At 48.2% G+C, this 20,020-nt stretch overlaps 1 protein-coding gene across 1 annotated transcript; it reads left to right on the top strand.

Annotated features, from left to right (window-relative positions):
• Nucleotides 1-137: 137 nt before the first annotated feature.
• Nucleotides 138-15,290, top strand: LOC108923870 (potassium/sodium hyperpolarization-activated cyclic nucleotide-gated channel 3). The gene is made up of 8 exons (XM_029246035.1): nucleotides 138-2,290; nucleotides 7,645-8,074; nucleotides 9,373-9,534; nucleotides 10,290-10,508; nucleotides 10,873-11,019; nucleotides 11,315-11,555; nucleotides 11,881-12,045; nucleotides 12,208-15,290. Exons 1-8 carry the CDS (start codon nucleotides 1,695-1,697, stop codon nucleotides 13,914-13,916), a joined length of 3,669 nt encoding a protein of 1,222 aa, XP_029101868.1. The 5' UTR covers nucleotides 138-1,694; the 3' UTR covers nucleotides 13,917-15,290.
• Nucleotides 15,291-20,020: the final 4,730 nt, after the last annotated feature.

Here is a 20,020-nt window from a genome sequence, read left to right on the forward strand (position 1 = left end):
AGCTTTTGGCACAGAATAAACGTTTCGCTTATCAGGCCACACCTCCGTTGTGCCCTCGTCCAATCCGCAGCTGCAATCCCGCTCCGACCCCGCCCTTAGCCACGCCCTCGTCCACCGTTCAGGCTGTATCTGTGTAAGTGTCGATGACGTACGACCCACACCTGTGCTGCGTAGACGCGAGACCGGGCAGGCACGCGGCCCTGGAAAAGGGTGATGGGGATGCGGTTGCCGTGACAACAAGCTTATTACATTCAGACCTTGTTTGTTTATTTATTTGTTTCTTTATGCTTGCTTATTTGCACTTCTCGTTTGCGCAAAAGCAAGAAGATGCATACGCGGTAGCCGCTGCTCTTCAAACGTGCAATCTTATTGTGACATTTAAAAAACAATTTCAGATATTAATTGGTGAAACTGTTACTACGCGGCGTTGTGTCAGTGACTGACACCGCCGGTATCCGGTATTATTGTGGATGTTAACGGATAATTTTCCGTGAACGCGAAAGGTAAAAGAATCTCTATTTTCGAGTGTCAAGAGGGAGGGGAGAGAGGAAGCAGCCGCCGCGGCGGGAAAGGCGGCGGAGGACACCGATGTCGATGACAACTGCGGGAGATGACGGGAAAGGTCGAACGCAGCCGTGAATAAAATGAGAGAAAATCCAGGGAATACGCTCACCTCCAGCAGCATCTGGCCACGCTGCGCGTTCCGCTCCGTGGGGTTATTGCAGCCGTGACGATTTCTTTCAACGCCGGAATCCCTCCCTGTTGCGTCCCTACACGCGTGTACAGCGCATCGGGCTTCGAGCGCTGCGTGCTTGTTGTGTGCGCCCGCCACTGTCGGGGCGCGCCTCTCCCGCCCGGCGTCTTGATGTCGACGCCCGTGGGCTTTATTCGGAGTCCATCCCGCCGGCTCGCGCGTCCGTGCGCGAGCGTGTCAGCGTGAGTCGGGGCGCGTGTGACTCGGGCAGTGTCAGCGAGCGCGTGTGCCTTCAGCTCCGCATCCGTGCGCAGCCCTTGCGCGGACGACCTGCGTGCGTTTCAAGTGTCCTTGCCGCGTGCGTGCGGAATATTTCAAAGTGACACATCTTAAAACGCGGGATTTGGCGCCTGAATAAGATGGGGGAGTCGTAGCCTCCGGACCAGAGCGGCGGGAAAAGCGCGAGGGGAGCGGCGTGGGGCTGTTCCCCGTGACAGGAATTCGATGCCAACATGCCCGGCGTGGGAGCGCTGAAGGCGGTGGGGGTGAGGAGAGGGTGGGCCTCCCCCAAAGTGCTCTGCTCCAAGGACAAGGGGGAGGAGGACTGAACGCGGGATCACGGTGAAGACACTCGCCCAAGAAGGGAGCGTCGTGCGGAGCGCATCGCGGTCTCCGTTTTCGTGGAGCGCACCATTTATCTACGGGCTCGTTTTGGCTGGCTCCAAGGGCACCGCGGACAGGAGAATGGACGCATGTGGCACAGGAGGAGGCTGGAGGTGTGGGCTGCACTATCTGCTCCTTGGAACTGCCGCGAATGAGAGAACTCCTACACGCTGGGGACAATGAAAATGTTGGGACTGCGTGGTAACATTTGTCTCTTGGGCTGAACTGGGCGATGGATACCGTCTAACAGGCATCGGGCGGCAGCGCTTTTGGGCTCGTTGTGAGGTGGAGTAACAGGTCAGAGCGGATCCTCGTATTGTGGGCGTGTCGGGCGAGAATGGATGGCGTCGGGGGCAGCGCCGGGCCGATCAGCGCGGAAACCCGACCCACCCGAAATGGGGACTCTAAGCGCCGCAGTAAAGGCAGCCTGCCTTCCCCTGGGTATCGCCTCTCCCAGGCCTCTCTGGAGGGCGACCGTGGGGACACCGGGAGAAGACGCTTGTCCATCATGAGCTCCAATCGGGATGGCCTCCCTTTCCGCACAGCGGGAACCCCCACCACGCCAGTACCCCTTCCTCCACCCCCATCTGGACCCTCCCAGCGCTCCGTGGGCTTCACGTCCTCACGGGCAGCCCTGGCGTCTACCTCCTCCGCCGGAACAGGCGTCGTCGTCGTGGCGGCCGGCCCTGAGACCACCACCACCACTGCTTGCAACTCCAATGCTGCCGGCACCCCGGACGCTGCCTTGGACGGCGAGGACTACAGCTATTCCAACCAGTCCACCTTCATCCAGAGGCAGTTCGGGGCCATGCTACAGCCGGGGGTCAACAAGTTCTCCCTGCGCATGTTTGGCAGCCACAAGGCTGTTGCCATGGAGCAAGAGAGGCTGAAGTCTGCTGGATCGTGGATCATTCATCCTTACAGTGACTTCAGGTACCTGGACAGATAGGGGTTCCACAAAGGAGAGGGGATTGAGCTGTGTGGCATGTACTTCCAGACAATAGGGTGCACTGTCACATGCGAGGGGACAAAGGTCTTTTCACACTGGCTCACATCAACATAAATGAATAGTAAACTGTAAAATTTTTTTTATTAAAAATAAAATAAACCAGAAGGTAGTGATGCCATGAAATAATTACAAAAGGGTTATTAAAGATTAAAAAAAAAAAACCCCCATCATTTCAAGAAAGGTCAACATTGTGGCAAAGGAAGGGTGAGCATCCTGGTGCACGTAGACACGTTATTTTGTGAGTAGATAGAGGTGTCCACCGGATGGGGGTAGAAGGAGCACGAATGGAGCAGGTGGGAACATTTGGACTTGAAGGGAGTGTAATCAGTAGAGGCTCAGTCAGAATCAGATGGAATAATGAGACTGGCATCCCTCTGGTGTCCATTTTTAGGGCCGTGTTATTTCCACAAATCCTGATCCCTTGACTCAAAACACGTCTCTTTTGGTTTCAAGATGACGGCAGCAACGTGTTAGTTAAGACAGTTAAGCTGTCCTCAGTTAGGTGTTTGGTGTACTGCTTAATTAATCAATATTAATGATTTTTAAATAGAAGTCACATGATGAGATGGAAATTAGAGATGATGTAAAGCACCCCCTACTGGCTGTTTCCAGCTTTTTAAAGCGTTCATTATGCAAATACATGCAAATCACATTCATGCCATAAAAAATAAGTAAAACTAGGTGAAACTAATTAATTAAATTGCCATGAGGAAAACATCTTGAAAAATATTTTTGTGTATTTGACACTCTCTTTGGTCAGGCCAGTGGGAATCTTCCTCTTGTATGATGACTGTTGTGTGGTGTGTGACGGTTATTGTTACGTGTTTAAATTTATAAAGCGATTATATCGAAATAAGCCAGGCTGTTCTTCCCATGCAACTCTGCTGATTCCAGAAAGCCCATTGCTGACATGTTGAAATTCACATTTCCTGAATTTCTGAATAGCCTACACAATTAGTTAAAATTGCTACTTTTTATTGCTTGGCCTTTATTTACCAGACACTCTTGCAACTCCTGTCACAGATAATGGACTCTTTATTGTATCGACAACTGGTATTGGTTTTATTACAACTGGAATTATGTGTCTCCATAATCTGCAAAACGCACATCTCACTTATCTCACTTTGATCTCTTCTGAGTAATAAAACAAGTTGCTACAAAGCTCATTTGAGTTGGAAAAAAAGGGGATGGAAATAGACACACACACACACAATGGAAATAAACAAAACAAGTAAATAATTAATTCAGCACATTGTACTGCTCCAGAATAGTTCTCACTGGTTGCAGTTTCTTGCGTTTAAAATGCATTTTCAGCCCTGAAGAGGACTGAAGCTTCCTGAAATATTTTATTTTACAGAAACATTTTTGAAGCTAGGTATGTAATATAAAATACTTGGACTTTGCGAACGAAGTCATCATTTCCCGCCAACCTCTGTTGACTTAAAGTGTTTGTTTTGAGAATGAAAAAAGTCACAGTTTGCCTCCCCTCCACCCCTCCGTTTCAGCGTAACATAATTAGTAGATTTTCTCACCGTGCTCTGGTTTCGGCTGATGGACAGTTGCTAATGGGGTCTAATTACTGCACTATGGTTTGTCAGGGTCAACTGTGAGGTTGCAGAGGGAAGGAGTGGGAAAGCCTGACTTTACTTCCTTATATATAATTAATGTCACAACAGGATGATGTGAAATTGCTGTCATACAGTAAATTTGTGTAGCATAAATCAGAATGCATTGTTTGCATTGCGCAATACATGCAGAAGAAGAACGTGAGATCAGACTCCTACATAATACATATATACACACACATACTTGTCAGATATGTGTGTATATATGTGTATCATATCTATCATATTTTTCAGGAGGCAGGCAACAAAATAAATTATATAGGCCAACCTGTACGCGATCACGTGTCAGTATTCTGGAGGTGTGTTGCTGCGGGCTGGAGATGCGCCTCGGTGTATTTCTGATGAGTGATGTTTTACATTTCAGAAGCGCATCCTGTGTTCTGCATCTGCATCTCTGTCACTGCGGCACTCCGGTCTGCCGGCCCGGCGCTTCCGTCATCAGACGATGATCAGATACAAGCGTGGAAAATACTTTAGCTTGAAAAGGCTTTAAGAACCGTGCCGTTTTTTATTTTTAGAATTACATTTCCAAATTTAAAGCAATATTATTTAGCATTTTCCAATTCACCAGAAGATGCCATGTGATATAAACGCATAATTACTTTTTCGTTCTTTCACACTTTTCTCCGACTCAGGTTACAATGATTGACCTATTTTCACAGTTTTTACTGGAGTAATTCAGCGTTAAGTATCTCGCTTAATGGTATTATAGGAAGATGTGGGAGTCAAAGTTAGGGCGTTTGAGTGTAAGGTAGCAGCTCTAACCAGTGTCTTGTCTGCTGCCCCGCTGTCTATTGTGGTCTGTGTCCATGGATTTAAAAACATGTGTTTGTACTTTTGTTTTTTCGGCTTTTACTCTGCTTCGGCGTCAAGTCAGCGCTCCGCATGATTCTCTTTTCCTTTGTCCTGCAGAAAAATTCCTGCTTTGCGGTAGTTAGGCCTTTGGGCATAACAGTGCCAGGATCAAATAAATAAATGGATCTTACACCAAATACTGCTGCTATTTCCATAAACGAAAGCGTTTGCAATTAATCAAAATTCAACTCAAGTTTAAAAAAATGCATGCAGTTAAAGTAAATCAAGTATGAGCTTCATATCCTCCCAAGTCTATTTATTATTGCCACAAGCGTTGCCTTGCCACTTCAAAAAGCGCAATTATATGGATGCGAGTGCCTCTTCAGTTTATTTCTGAAGCTTTGTGCCCTCCGAAGTGCGAGATGCTAACCTGGGGCTGTCGGGCAGAGCCCGTGGGTGGCTGTGACATTACCTAACAGGGAACAGGTTTAAAAAAATGACAGTTTTTTTTTTTTTTTCTTTTTGGCTGTTAAAAACCCGGAGCACAATGTGGGGAGGATTTTCGAGCGGTTCCTCCAGTACGGGCGATTATTCCAAGTGCACTCTAAATCCTACAGCAGTCTAGACCTCGGTTTAGGTCTACGTTATGTCATTAGACAGCTGTGTCCAGGGGTTCTGTTGCACTGCAATGTAATAAGCATCCTTGTTCTTGTTCTGGCGGAGGGAGGACCGGAATCAGGCTCTTGCTCCTGGCTGGCTTCCGCGTCAGTGTCTCTCTGGGGTCTGGCAGACACCTCCAGGTGGTCCCGCACCAACGGGGGTAGATCAGTGCGAGCGTCCCGCAGCGTGGACGGAGGGCGGTCGGCTTCGCGGAGCGGGGCGTTGGAGGAGAGCGCCGGAGGAGCGCATACCTGCCGTGTCGCCAAGCAACGTGCTGGGCGTGGAGGGCTTGCTGGGCGGCTCGGTCTTATGCGGGGTTGATCGAACTCGAGTGAAAACATGTCCTTTATCCCCTATATGTTCTAGTGAAATGACAAACCATCCATCAGGCAGGAATGAAGTGGTGTGTGTGTGCAGTTGTGTGAAGGATAAAAACGCGTACAACTGAGCTGTGTGATGAAAAGTAAGATGGAAGCTGTAGTTGTACATTATGGCGGAGCGCGTTGACGAAGCATGGAGAAGATTTGGTTGTCATGCTTCATTTCGGCTCCATCCACAAAGTTAGTGCAGTGAACCGAATGGATTTGGAATCCTCCCCCCGGCTTCGGTCGACAGCCCCCCCGATTAGCATTTTATTTTCACGAGGGCACAATCCTGCCAGAATTAAACTGGAAATGTAATCCTTTCGTAAATGTCTTAGTCACGATGCGAAAAGCATACAGTCCGGTCAACATGTCAGTGATTTATGGCTAAAGCAGGCAGAAATTCTTTAACAGTCTGACTTTCAAGAATGGAGGAAAAAAAAGAATATTTCACCTTTCGGTTATTGCTTGTCCATTGCAGAGTCGTGGTGGTCCAGAGCCTGTCCCAGATTCACAGGGTTAGGAGGCTAAGCAGGGTACAGGGCATCCACACACACATACCGTCACCCACCTACCTGAAACACATGCCGTTGGACTGTGGAGGAAACACACAAACGTGGGAAAAACAGGCAAACTCCACCCAGACTCAACTGGGTTCAAGCCTTAGAGGGCACATGTGGTACCCCATAATCAAATTTATTTCATTTTTTTGTTTTATTTTTCCTAGATGAACTAAATTTATTGATTCAGTCTAGCAGGTTATGTGTTATATTTATTTTCTGTAAGTATTTGCACTAAACACTAAATACACAAGCCTTATAAGGAGAAACTATAGATCTCAACAATTTTTTTGCCAGCCCGTTTCAGGAAAAACAGGCATAAAACGTTCCTATTTCTAACTCCCTGATGCCACCTTTGACTCACATTTATTATGTATCCGTGTTCAAGTGTATCATTCATGATTTGGCACAACTGAAATGGTGTACTGCAATGAAAAACCATCATTTTACCCTAAATTGAAGCAGTCGTGCCGAAGGTTGCCAGGCTCTATTGGCTGTTAAATATAATGAGACGCTGAGTTCGTCATGTTGCCCAGCACTAGTGGGTAATGGGCTTTGCCCTTCTAACTGGCAGTTGTTCAGGTTCGGCTTCCCAGGCGGCGCAGAACTTAATCTAATGCCGAGTATCGACCAGAGGAGCGAGCACGATACGCTGCCCTTTCGCTCAGCAGTGTCAGTACACACCGTGCACTTCTGTGTGTTGCAGTCCCAGCTCTGATTTTCTAATTGCTGTTTAATGGCAAAGTTTGAGGACATTACATTGTTGAGTCCCAAAGTAAGGACTCGCTAATCCCTACTTCCATTCTCTTCTTTGGTTCTATTGGCAGAAAAGTATCCCAGACAGGTTCTCCTTGTGGGAGATCCTGTCTGTGATTTGTACCGAGGGCCTTCAGATCTATCCCTTTCACAAGAACTGCGTGAGAATGAACGTGCTCTCAGTACCACGGCAGCGTGAATTGCAGTCACGTGGAGCAGCGAAGCTGTGTTTCATCTCTCCGTTCAGAGGAAACGTTCAAGAGAAGCGTACCGTAATACTGCTGTCATTGAGAGCTTCTGCAGGGACTCCTGCTGATACGGTTGCACAACACGGCAGATGCCTCAGTCAGTGGGTTTCATGCCGTATCAGTCCATTACAATGTTATTTGTTAAGTCATGTGAAGTAAAAGCTTGAGCCAGCAATTATACTTGTAGTGTGAGGTTGAGGGGTGGAGGTGTGTTTTGTCTGGCGAGTGCCGTAACTTGGTCAACCCTTCCCTGCTCTGCCCGCTATGGCTAGGTTCTACTGGGACCTGCTGATGCTCCTTCTGATGATGGGAAACCTGATCATTCTGCCAGTGGGCATCACTTTCTTCAAGGATGAGAACACACCACCATGGATCATCTTCAACGTGGTGTCTGACACACTCTTCCTGGTGGACCTGGTCCTCAACTTCCGCACGGGCATAGTAAAGGAGGACAGCACGGAGATTCTGCTGGACCCGCGCGCCATCCGGCAGCGGTACCTGAAGAGCTGGTTCCTCGTGGACTTCGTCTCTTCCATCCCCGTGGACTATATATTTCTGATGGTGGACCTGGAGGCCCGACTGGACTCAGAAGTGTACCGCACGGCCCGTGCCCTGCGTATCGTCCGATTCACGAAGATACTGAGTCTGCTTCGGCTGCTTCGGCTTTCCAGACTCATCCGTTACATCCACCAGTGGGAAGAGGTGAGGCCTCAGGGGCATGCGTCCAAAGGGATGGTGCTCATGAATATGGCAAGTAGCTCAGAAGTAGAGCAAAGGAACTCTTGTGAGAAGTAACGCGTAGCAAGCAGCAAAAAGAAGTGTTGTTATATTTATTACCAATGCGAACAGGACATTAGCAGGAAATCTACTGAAGCTTTTTGTGATAGGAACACTGACGTTTTGTGGAATGCAGACAACGCAGGTAAATTAATTATGCAGATCAACATTTGTCGTCAACAGGGCTGAACGACAGGGGGCCCGCTGTGAAAGTCACAGCCTAATAGCTTGTGAGGCATCCTTTGGAGGCAATTAAACCGTACATCTCCGACGCATGCTTTGCACCGGGTGGCAGATGCTGTCTTGTGGGATTCTGTCCAATTCTACTAATAGAGCCTGGACAAGCATGTGTTTGTTCACTAATCTCCGAGCCCTAGGTGCCACGCTCATCTTAGCCCTTCCCATGAATGTCCAACAGAGCAACAAAGGTATCAAAGGCATGACTGTAACACGCTCTCTCATCTTGCATGAAAGAGTATGTTGCTGAGGCTGACTGAGAATGTGACTTGAACTGCCGGACTGTTTCCGTGGCTATGGCCACGCTCAAGAATAGCCATGGCGAAAGTACCGCTTTCTCGGTATGCAAAGCGTATTCATTTCTGTGCTTTTTCCCCATGATTGCCACCTTGCTTCGAATTTGCCGGCTTAAAGCACCTCATCTCCTGTGCCAAATCACCTCTGTGACTAATGAGAAGGAATATGGCTGATCCCAGTGCCAAGGGTAACACATCGTTATTTTCGGCCATAAATCGTCAAAAATGAATAGGTTTTTAACAACGAGACATTACAAATAAAATGGAAAGCTTTCTTGACTGCTGTTTGCTAAGACGTAATTTGCAAACACCAAGCATTTGTGCATCACACATTAAATGCAGCAGTTACTGGCAAGAAAGGCGAAAGGTACAATATATACATGAATAAAACTATTTACCGTATATACTGTACTAAAGGTGGCCGCAACAAATAATTTTCCATATATTTCCATATGAACAGAATATGAAATGTGCCAGAACGATTCTACATCATTTTACATCTGATTTAAAAATTCTTTCATGTGTTTTAGTTCTGCTTAATTGAGGAGGCATGGGATGGTAGTAAGAGGGAGGTCAAAAGAAGGTGGGTGGTAAATGGGGGAAATGTGTGGGAATGAGAGTGAAAACACTGCAGGATCCTACCGCTCTGCTCCACTGGCTCCTCTGACACGTGCTCTCCCTGGGTGTCAGATCTTTCACATGACCTATGACCTGGCCAGCGCCATGGTGCGCATTGTCAACTTGATCGGCATGATGCTGCTGCTGTGCCACTGGGACGGCTGCTTGCAGTTCCTGGTGCCCATGCTGCAGGACTTTCCTCCAGACTGCTGGGTGTCCAAGAATAACATGGTGGTAAGTATATTTTTGGGTGCGAGTGTGTGAGAGAGGGAGAAACGAGAAAGCCTGCCATTGCTGGTATCACTCTGTGTGTACTCTGTGAGCACGTGAAGTATTCACACCACTGTAGTGGCGTGCAACGACTGGAGTGTGTTACTGTGCGGTGTTTGCACTATGTACCCACAGTCGGTGTGTGTGTGTGTGTGTGTACAGAGGTTGCGTACATTGTGTGGACTGCGTATTTGGGAAATGTTTGTTTACAGTATGTGTTAATTGGTATGAGTCAGGGCATGTCTTTAAGGACCGAGGAGAAAGCCTCCCAATTAAGACTGAGATCGATGTGACTGAAATTCGGACGTCCCTTGCCCCCAGCATCCCCTGCCCCGTGTATTCCTGTGAATTGCTGACTCACGGCACAGCAGGGTTTCCGCTCCCGTTACTACGGCAACAGTTACCACACAGCTGATGCTCAGAGATCCCCTAGAGAGAGGCACTTTCCATCTGGACCACTTAGATCTGAACCAGGTTATAAATGGCTCCAGTAATCATAAATCCGGGGGACGAATATAACGTTGAATATATGTAACACGTTAAGCTGGCAGACTGAATGCAAGAGGTTAAAATGACTTCCGGACTCGCCGGAGTAGTTACTGTTTGCCTTATGTTCCTCGCCGCGGGAAGCCTCCCGCTGTCTCAACCCCCTTCCTGACATAGTCTCTCTTGTTCTCTCCCCTATTCCCCTCTGCTGCCGCTCTCCGTGTCTCTCTCAGAATGACACGTGGGGCGTGCAGTACTCCTACGCCCTGTTCAAGGCCATGAGCCACATGCTGTGCATTGGCTACGGCGCCCAGGCCCCGGAGGGAATGACGGACGTGTGGCTCACCATGCTCAGCATGATTGTGGGTGCCACCTGCTATGCCATGTTTATAGGTCACGCCACGGCCCTCATCCAGTCCCTCGACTCCTCCCGCCGCCAGTACCAGGAGAAGGTACCCCCTGCCTCCCTGTATTCACCAACTCATCCATACGTTGTCAGTCAAGCCCGCAGCAGTTTAAGGGAATAATCAATCTGTAATCAACAGGGGACAGGCTGCGGCTGCATCATTAGAGAGAGATCGTTTCCACCGTTAACAGTGGTGGCTTTCTGAAGGAGCTTCAGCAGTAACAAGTGATCCATGAACTGGACACGGGGACCAGGGCGTTACGGCATCAGATTCCCGAAGCGGCGCCGCTTTTCTCAAAGACCGGCTCTTCGAAACCCCAGCGGCTTTAGTTATCTCACTGTTTACATCACTCAACTTGTGAAGTATCTGAGCTCCCTTACAAATAGTAGACACAATATTGCTATTTCAGTATAAGCAGGTGGAGCAGTACATGTCCTTCCACAAGCTGCCAGCGGATGTGCGTCAGAAGATCCACGAGTACTACGAGCATCGGTACCAGGGCAAGATGTTTGACGAGGAGAGCATCCTGGGGGAACTCAGCGAACCACTCAAAGAGGTCTGTCTCCTTCTTTGGCATTTCTGTCCGTCCATTACACTCGTTCTCTTTCATAACTCGCAGCATAACGACGTTTGGTCTCTTGGTTTTAGATATATTAATAGCATTTTGTGTTGACGTGAGAATCTGAGATCACGCTGTTTTACAATGAGATCATCTTTGCACTTGCAGTCATTCTCCTGAACTGCAAGGTTGGACGTTGTGCTTGAGAGGCGTTTGTCACTTCTTACGGCTATGGCGAAAAATGAATCTTTTCCAGAACTGCCTTAAATCGCCTTTGTTCCTCTTTTTCCAGGAAATTGTGAGCTTTAATTGCCGTAGTCTGGTGGCCAACATGCCGCTTTTTGCCAATGCCGATCCCAACTTTGTGACAGCGGTGTTGACCAAGCTGCGCTTTGAGGTCTTCCAACCAACCGACTTCATCATCCGGGAGGGCACCGTGGGCCGCAAGATGTACTTCATCCAGCACGGTCGCGTTAGCGTGCTCACCCGCGGGAACAAGGAGACCAAGCTCAGTGACGGCTCCTATTTCGGGGGTGAGTGTTCCGAGTGCGGGTTACCAGCTCTGGAGCCCTTGTGCTCAGTTTTGCTTCGAACGAATATAGCGTTGCATCCAACACATCGACGAAGGTGAAACCTTACTGCTGGGTCCGTCTTCTTCCAAAATAAATGAAAAGTTACAAGGACAAACCAGAGCAATGGTAAAACTCTATGCACTTTTTAAACCTTTCTTTGATCCTCACGACTCTCATTTTCGTGAAACTTCCATCTTATCCCCTCATCTATGCTTCACTTTCTTGCTTCCTCTTTCTTCCTGGTGGCTTCCACCTCCTCCGCTCATCCGTGCTGCTCTACCGCCAGAGATCTGCCTGCTAACACGGGGACGGCGTACGGCCAGCGTCCGGGCCGACACCTATTGCCGCCTGTACTCCCTTTCGGTGGACAGCTTCAATGAGGTGCTTGAGGAGCACCCCATGATGAGGCGAGCTTTCGAGACGGTGGCTGCAGACAGACTGAACCGCATCGGTAATCGGCTCTCTCGATTAGCCATCCGTTAGGGTCGCTGTTTATATTACAAAGTAATCTGATGGAATTTCACATGGTCAAGTAATTGTTTCTGGACATTTGTGATAATGAAAGAATGATCACAAATCCTTTTCTGCGTCTGTCCTTGTGTCTGTCTCTCAGGCAAGAAGAACTCCATCCTGCTGCGGAAGGCCTCCCAGGGGGGATCTGTAGCGGGGAGCAGCGTGGGGAGGGGAGGTGGAGGGGGCAGTAGGGGTGGGGGGGCAGGGGGTGGCATGGGACTGGGCTCTAGCGACAGCATCCTTGTCCAGCAAATTGTTAAGCACGACAGCATGCCTGCCCAGGATGGTGGGATTCCGGGAGCTGGCCGCACAGAGGCCGGGGGAGGGGGGGGCGCTATTTCCCCCCGGCCCCATCCCGTGATCTGGGCTCCTTTAGTCCATGCGCCTCTGCAGACAGCTGCAGCGACCACCAATGTGGCCATTGCCCTAATGCACCAGCAACAACAGCAGCAGCAACAGCTCCAGCAGCTGCAGCAGCAGCATGCCTTGGGGGCAGCTGTCTATCTCCCTTCACCCATCCCTATCTCACCCTCGCCCTCCTCCTGTCCTCTTTCTCCCCCGCGGCCCCCCGTCTTGCTCCCACGCCAGTCGGTGGGCTCCCTCATTGGGATGGTGGGAGGCATATCACCCAGGGGAGTCGCACCTGCCTCCATGTCTTGTACTCCGTCTCCTTCACCGATGGGTCCGACTGGAGTAGGTGGACCTGTAGGAGGCGGGCCACCGGTGGCGAACACGCCGCCTCCTGCATCCTCTGTGCCAGCTCCTGTCCTGGCTGGTCGAACGCTGCACCACAGTCTCCGTCTGCGCCCGGAAGGCTCCGTAAGCGGTGCTGCAGCTTCGGGGGCCGCCGCTTCACCCCTCCAGAAATGTGCCACTGCAGCCCTTGATTCCCGCACTCATGGATCGGGCCAGCAAAAGGCGAAGGAGGCTCTTTTGCGCCACGGAGGTGGGAGTACGCAGGCGCTGCCCGCGCTGGGCAGGCTGACCCAGGAGGCGCGGCTGCTTTCTGCCTCACAGCCTACGCTGCCGCACAGGGGCTGGGCAGGGGTGCAGGCCTGTCCTCCGCTGCATCGAAAAGCCTCCGGAGGCAATTTGCTTCCTGCTCCCTTCCTGGTGTCCCCGGGGCAGCTGGCACGAGGGGGCAGTGCAGGAGTGCTGAGTACCATCGCCCCGTCTGCGCAGCAACTGCTCCTGCCTGCACAAACACCTGCGCAGGCCCCGCTCACGCAGCAGGCTCAAGCACACCCCCAGGGGCTGGCGCAGTCCTCGTCTGCCCCAGCTGCAGCTACTCAGCTGGCCTCCTGCCCCAAGCCTTCCGCTTCCTACCCCTCACCCGTCATCCCCACTACAACCCCTTTGACCCAAGCCCTCCCACAGGGTCAGCAGTCCAAAGCCACCCCTACACCACCGTCACGCTCCTCCTCCCCTCCACGGTCTTCTACGCCGCCTCCCATCTCCGGTGCCCCGGCGCCATCTCAAGCTGTGTGCCCCAATGCCACTTCCGCACTTCCCTCTCTGCCCATTTCCCCTCCCTCTTCTACTGTTCCAGCATCTTCCCCTTCTGCCCCGGCACTGCCCCAGAGCCCACGCCTTAAGCTGTCCCCTACGCCACCATCCTCCTCTCCGCTCTCCAGCGTCACACCCACCACTCCGGCAGCCCCCAGCATCACCCAGGTCTCCCACACGCTGAGCTCTGCTGCTGCTGCTGCCCCAGCATCCTCCACGAAGGGCGGCAGCAAAGACGCAGGTCCAGCGCTTTCCAGAAAAGAGACTGAAGCGCTGAGACACAAACTTCCTGCCAACATGTGAGACGAGTCCAGAGCCGTGGAGCAGACCGAGGGTGTAAAAACCATTAATTCTAAGCCTACATAGTGTGTCCGTGGTTGCTGAAGCTGGTGGGGTTGTGGAACTGGGAAGATCCTGCAGCGCAGAGGTATAAATGCTTCGAGGGTAGACAGAGGTGCTGACAGCAGCGACAAGAATGAGGAAAATGATGAAGATTGCGCAACAGCATTTACCTATCAACAGCATCTGTGCGCAAGAGTTCAAGGCCGAACGCAGGGAGTAAAAGGCCATCGTTTCGGGTTCCACCCCCCAATTCATCTCTTCTTTCTCACCAAAGTGTAAAATCTGTCACCATAACAATAATAATAATATTATAAAAAGAACACGGTAGTGATTAATATATTGGTCATAAAATACTAGGAGCAATCCACTAGTGGTCTGTTGTCCCAGGTGTGTGGTGTTAGCTTTGGACCAATAAAACACTAAGGTACATGTTCACTTACTACTGTAACTAAACGGTGTTTTTACGTGCAAAACTTAAACTGCTTTCTCGCTTACGGCGTGCGTTAGTTTGTATCACTCACATCAAGCTTTCCCTCACGCTCTTCAAGTGTGTATCTCGATCTCCCTGTACCTCCGTTTCGTTATATTTTTGCGTCTAGTCTCCCCGCTCTCCGTCAGCCTGTTTACCTTAAACTGTGGCCCTGGTCAGATACTCTTCCTCCTCCTCCTCCTCCTCCTCCTCTCTGTTTCCCCATTCCCTTTTTTCCTATTCAGAGCTGTTCTTTGATGTCTTGTACTGATGTTGAAATAGGGTTGCTTTTTAAATCTCAAATACCATGTTGCCTAGAATGTGTACATTTAAGGACCAAATGTTTTATTTTTATTTGTTACCACAGCTTTAGATTTTCATCAAGAGTGAAAATAGGACATAAAGATGACTATGATCACAGTAATGGTGACAAAGATGAAAATGGTGGTAAGGATAAAGCTGAATCAGAGTTGAATTCAGCAAAATAAATTGCTTGTGTATTTGCCCTTGGGACTAATCACTTGTAACTCAGCTTTGAAACACACAAGCACAGGTCAGGTTCAGCTTCCATTCAGTGAAATTGTGTCCTTGGGGACATCCTTGTGAAATTGATGTGAATTAAGTCAATAACGCAAACTAACTTGTTCTAGAGAGCAGTAACACAATTTCTTAAAGTTATTTAAAATCCGTTGACCCCCTTTGGCATCCTTGGACTTTTAAATAATGTGGCAGTTTCGGATGATGGCAAAAAATTAGATGTATAACCTTTGGACAGACACTGTATTGTTTTAGGCATTTAATACAAACTAGAGGCCTGAAGCAGACAGGATGAAAATGTTAAAAATGCAAATGAGAAAATCCACAATAAAGAGAGAAAAAAAACCTAAGAGCGTTTCCTTACTGTCAGCAGTGTGTTTTGTGGGCTTGTGGAGCACGAAAAAGATCAATGAGAAGCTACATGGCGATTTCATCAGGTACAACATAAAACAGCTTTTTTGACATGAAAGCAAAAGAGACCCGAAGCCCTGTGTAGATTTCGGTGTTGCTGAAACGCAACTGACGGAGTTAAAGAAGATGCAGTCTGAAAAATACATGCGCTTATGGTTCAAGATATAAGAAAACTTTCAGAAATTAATTCAGCCAATGTGCCATGAATGCAGGCCGTTTGCATTTGTAATTGCATTTGGAAACATAATAATAATAATAATAATATGATGGCATATTAAATTGTTGAAATAATTAATTACGCACTTGATTTTATTACATAAACCATTGTTAAATATTCCAAAAATATACAGCATCGATTAAACATATGAACCAGAAATAAATTTTTGCTTATTAAACAGAATATTTTCTCAAATGTTTCAGAAGGAAACCTACAAGTTTTATGGTGCATTTGGTGTATCTGAATAATTTCAAGAATTCAGAGAGTATGGGAAACGTTCGGGATCATCCAGTCAAAACAGAAGGGGGACACAGCTGCCTAATTCAATCAAAACTCACTGCATCTCGTCTTAATCTTTTGTTCCGGATCCTTTGTGATAATAGAAACAGATTTTAATCAGAGTTCAGATGATCACTGCAAAGTATTTATATTAATCCTGTATTTTCGTCAAATTTAAAATGAAAATGCTAATGTGATCCAGAGCATTGCATTTAATCTGACATTTAATCCATGCCAATGTGCCCTTTACAATGACGTGGAGGACACGGCGCATAATGTCTCTTCCATGGAACTTCAGCTGGATTCGCAATCAAAGTCACTGTACAGTGTAATGTTACATATAGCACAAAATTGCTTGTTTTCTTATTTATAGTATTGTAGGAAAAAAATAAAACCCAGTGAGGAGCACAAAGAGCAACGCATTTCACAGTAATTTGCTCCGAGAGAGAAAGTGCACGTGTACTTCGCGCACGCGGACAGCGCTGCTGCACAACAAAGAGGAGGTGAGATCAGACGCCGCGTCCCGACACCGACGGGTGTCAAACAGAAGCTACGATCTTAGCGGAAGGGCGGGAATGCGCATGCGCACGGCCAACGTCGTCCACCTGAACTAAATGGGCACGAGGAAAATGCTATGCAATTTTCAACGGCATGGGGACGTCAAAATAAACCGAGACACACCTTGATCATAGTAAGTATATATATATATGCAATTACCTTTTTTTAGATTAGTGCCAGATTCTGTTTCATGAAACTTCTGTGAGATGTGGTATCTCTTTATTATTTATTGATTGTTTTCTCTCTGTTCTGGGTTGCTTTGGAGAAAAGTATCTGCTAAAAAATAAATGTAAAAATAAATTATGGCGTCACTAGTATTTTTCATTGGCAAACGGGGTCTAATCTTGATCAGAAGCGCACTCTCCCGAAGTAACTTCTGATGATTTCCATAAAAGCGACTAACAAAGCAAGTCATATTTCCTATTTGAAATCACAAAGTTGCATTTATTCTGTGTCTTACGGTAAACACGGAACACTGCGCGTGGGCGCGATGACGTCTCAGTTAAGGGCGCCGAGTTGGAAAGAGGAAAACGGTACACAGAAAGGCAGCTAATCTTAACAAGTCGGATTAATAGATGCTTTAGCGTATGTGGTGAATCGCAAAAGAAATATTTGTTGACGATGTCGACTGACTTGGAGAAGGCGATGGAAGGTGGGATACCTATGATTAGAGTAGAGACCTACCGTGACGTTTGGAACCTCAACCTTCTTGTCACGTTCCAGTACTTAGTTGCAGAAATGAATTAATATATATATTTTTTTAACTTTGTTTATAAAGTAAAAACTTCTCCGAGGCGCGCCGAGGGGTCGGTTTAGCGCGTAAACGCCGGTGCTCGTTTTCCAGTTACACTCAGGGCGTCGAATGACTGGAGGGTGTTAAATAACTGTTTTCTAGCGACTGATCGCTTCGTTTTTAATCATTTTTTCCCTCGCGATATTAATCATGTGAGTGAGGCCACATGTCACACTCCTGAGAGGTAACTGAAGCCAGTGCTGCCAGCGTTCGCTGAGCGGTATTAACGCTGCTGTCCCGTCCGTCCTGCTCGCGCAAGAGCGCCTCTAACGGCCTCGTTCGTGCGAAAGTGCGCCGTGGTGTCGCTGGCTCCACCTAGTGGCGGAGAACGCAACTTCAGTTTAGAGTGTGTCGTTGGCCCGAGCGCTTGTATACACACACGTGTGATCTACTTTACATCTTTTTATATTAAACTTTATACCCTTCTGTTCATGTTCTTCCCTTTCAGTTTAATTCTGACTTTTGTCAGAAGTATTAGTACGACACAACAGATTGTTCAACCAAGGCTTTAGAAATCAGGCAAGATTTTGTAATGGATATTATGCCATGAAACTATTAAAAATGTATAAAGTACAAAGCTAAATTTTAAAAAAAAAAGTCTAAGGGAATATCTGAACTACTAACAAAACCAAAGTGTGTGTGGGTAGGTGGGTGCAATCACTCCTCTTATGACAGGTGTGGACATACTGTGCTGCTGGCTTCTCGTGGTCTCTTCTTTCTCCGAATAATAAAAGTACCAGATCGTTGTTTGTTAGATTTTGGAAAGTGGATGCAATATTTATAGATGTGGGGAAGCATTTCGCTGTATTTGCTGCAGCGAGTTAAAAAGTACACCTCTATCCGCAGTTTTTTCTGATCGCAGTGGGAGCACATCCAGTCTTTCCTGAGCAATCAGGTGTGTGTGTGTGTGTGTGCGTGTGTGTGTGTGTGTGTGTGTGTGTGTGTGTGGCCAGACTGCACACACCAAGTGTGTACTTTGTCAGAGTTCTCCTCAGTTTGCCTTCAGTCACCATGCTCAGTTACCTGTAGTGTGCTATTTAGTCCTAAACAGACAGTACATGTTTACTTTGGGCTTTTGTTATTTTAGTCTAAGCAAAGTCAGGCGTTTTGTTTCATCATTTGGTGGAATCGAATTCTCAGAGTTAGGGATTCGCTTTTCCGACGCAATTATTAGCGTTGTTATACTGGGTCAGTCTCTTTCCTCAGCATCAACAGTGTCTTTGTTCAATGGCTCTCGCTGTGATTCCTGCCAGAGTACGAGGCCGCGTGTGCCACCCTGTCCGAGGAGCTTGCGGGGCTATCGGAGAGACTGGACGAACTGGTGCGGTACCAGGGCAGCCTTCTGACCACCAACTCTCTGCTGGTGAGCAGCCTGACCTCTGTCCTTGTTCTTCAAGGTGATGTATGTTTTCAGTGCTCGGTCCATGTTAATTTCTTGTCAGTATCCTTCTGAAATGGTGCTGTGTGATTTGTTGTAGATTTCTTGGATGCAAAATGTGGAAGAGCTGTGGAAGCACAGGAGACAGGCTCACCTCACCTTTGATGCCTGAATCATGCAGGTCCAGAATGAAGATGAAGGGCAGGTGCTGATGCTATGACTTTTGCATCTTTAAAACCCAATGCCTACACTAACTGGGGCTGAACGCCCAGACTGCAGCCGATCGCTGTGTGCTTGAGTTACAGCACAGCCCTTGTCTGTACACAATATTATTAATAATACTATAATAATACTGATCACATAGACTGTCACTCTGTTGGCCTCTGTCGCGTGTCATACAGTCACTGGCCACCAGATGGCGCAAAACGGTCAATTCTGCCCCTGTATTTTTGCATATCTGGTTTTATAGCCAGATGAACGCTGGACAGTTGTGTGTGTGTGTATATAATATATCGTGGTTAACAAGCATATCGGCACAAGATATGCTTTGTGGGATGTTTTGTATTCCCCCTCCCTTTAAATAAAAGTCATTTTGGGCATGAGTGTATAGGAAACGTTTGTGAAGTGCAGCTGTGCGATCAGGATTATTTAGAGGGACTGAATTATTATAACGCAGAATGTAAGGGAAAAACAGTGAAAACACGTGTCGTTTCTGTGACTTTCATCAGAGCGTTTAACGAAAAAGTAAGCAGTGGCATAACCCCCCTCTCAATCGCTTTTGGCGTAAACCCTCAGGTTGCACCTACCTAGGCTACAGTGGTTCTAACGTTTTCTGCTGAAGTAAGCTGTAAAAGCCACACTCTGCAGATAGCGTTGATAAAGATGTGGAGCTTACTGAAAAAGCTGCCCGGCTAATGAATGACTAAATAAGGTGTTAAGTGAGGGGGAGCAGAGTTTCCACTGAGACCTCAGCGAGTTGCACAGTAGCTCCGCTTCACCACAAAGTGCGCACAGATTGACAGGGTGGCAGTGAGACGAGGGAAGGTGGGGAAGGTGGGCTCGGCGGCTTCACCGCACGCTTCTATATATACAGTCAGTAGTGCTGCGAGTGCGCGCCTCTCCCGCTCCCCCTTTCTGGAGCGGAATTGGGGGGCGGCGGCGGCGGCGGGACCGAGGCGCTGGCTGTCACTCGTACACTTCGAAAGAGTAAGGTGATCCCTATGTCTGATGTAACCACTTCAAACAGGAAGTGTGTTTGCAGTGGGGTGGATGAGAGGGGGGTGTAAGGCTGCAGGGCGCTAACCTCATCCTCCGACTCTCCTCCCTTGCACATCCCTCGCCTTTGCACTGTATTTCCCCTTTGTGCGTGTCGCCTCCGCGCTCCCCTGCCTGTCGCACACGGTCGCTTCTCGGCGCTAGACTC

This window comes from Scleropages formosus, chromosome 18 (assembly GCF_900964775.1).
Source record: "Scleropages formosus chromosome 18, fSclFor1.1, whole genome shotgun sequence".
In the NCBI taxonomy this organism is placed as follows: Eukaryota; Metazoa; Chordata; class Actinopteri; order Osteoglossiformes; family Osteoglossidae; genus Scleropages; species Scleropages formosus.

Coding starts and splice junctions, on each gene's coding strand:
- LOC108923870 (XM_029246035.1), top strand. CDS start 1,695: ATGGATGGCGTCGGGGGCAGCGCCGGGCCGATCAGCGCGGAAACCCGA. Junction 10,509..10,872: donor GCCGCCAGTACCAGGAGAAG/GTACCCCCTGCC, acceptor TTGCTATTTCAG/TATAAGCAGGTGGAGCAGTA. Junction 11,020..11,314: donor TCAGCGAACCACTCAAAGAG/GTCTGTCTCCTT, acceptor CTCTTTTTCCAG/GAAATTGTGAGCTTTAATTG.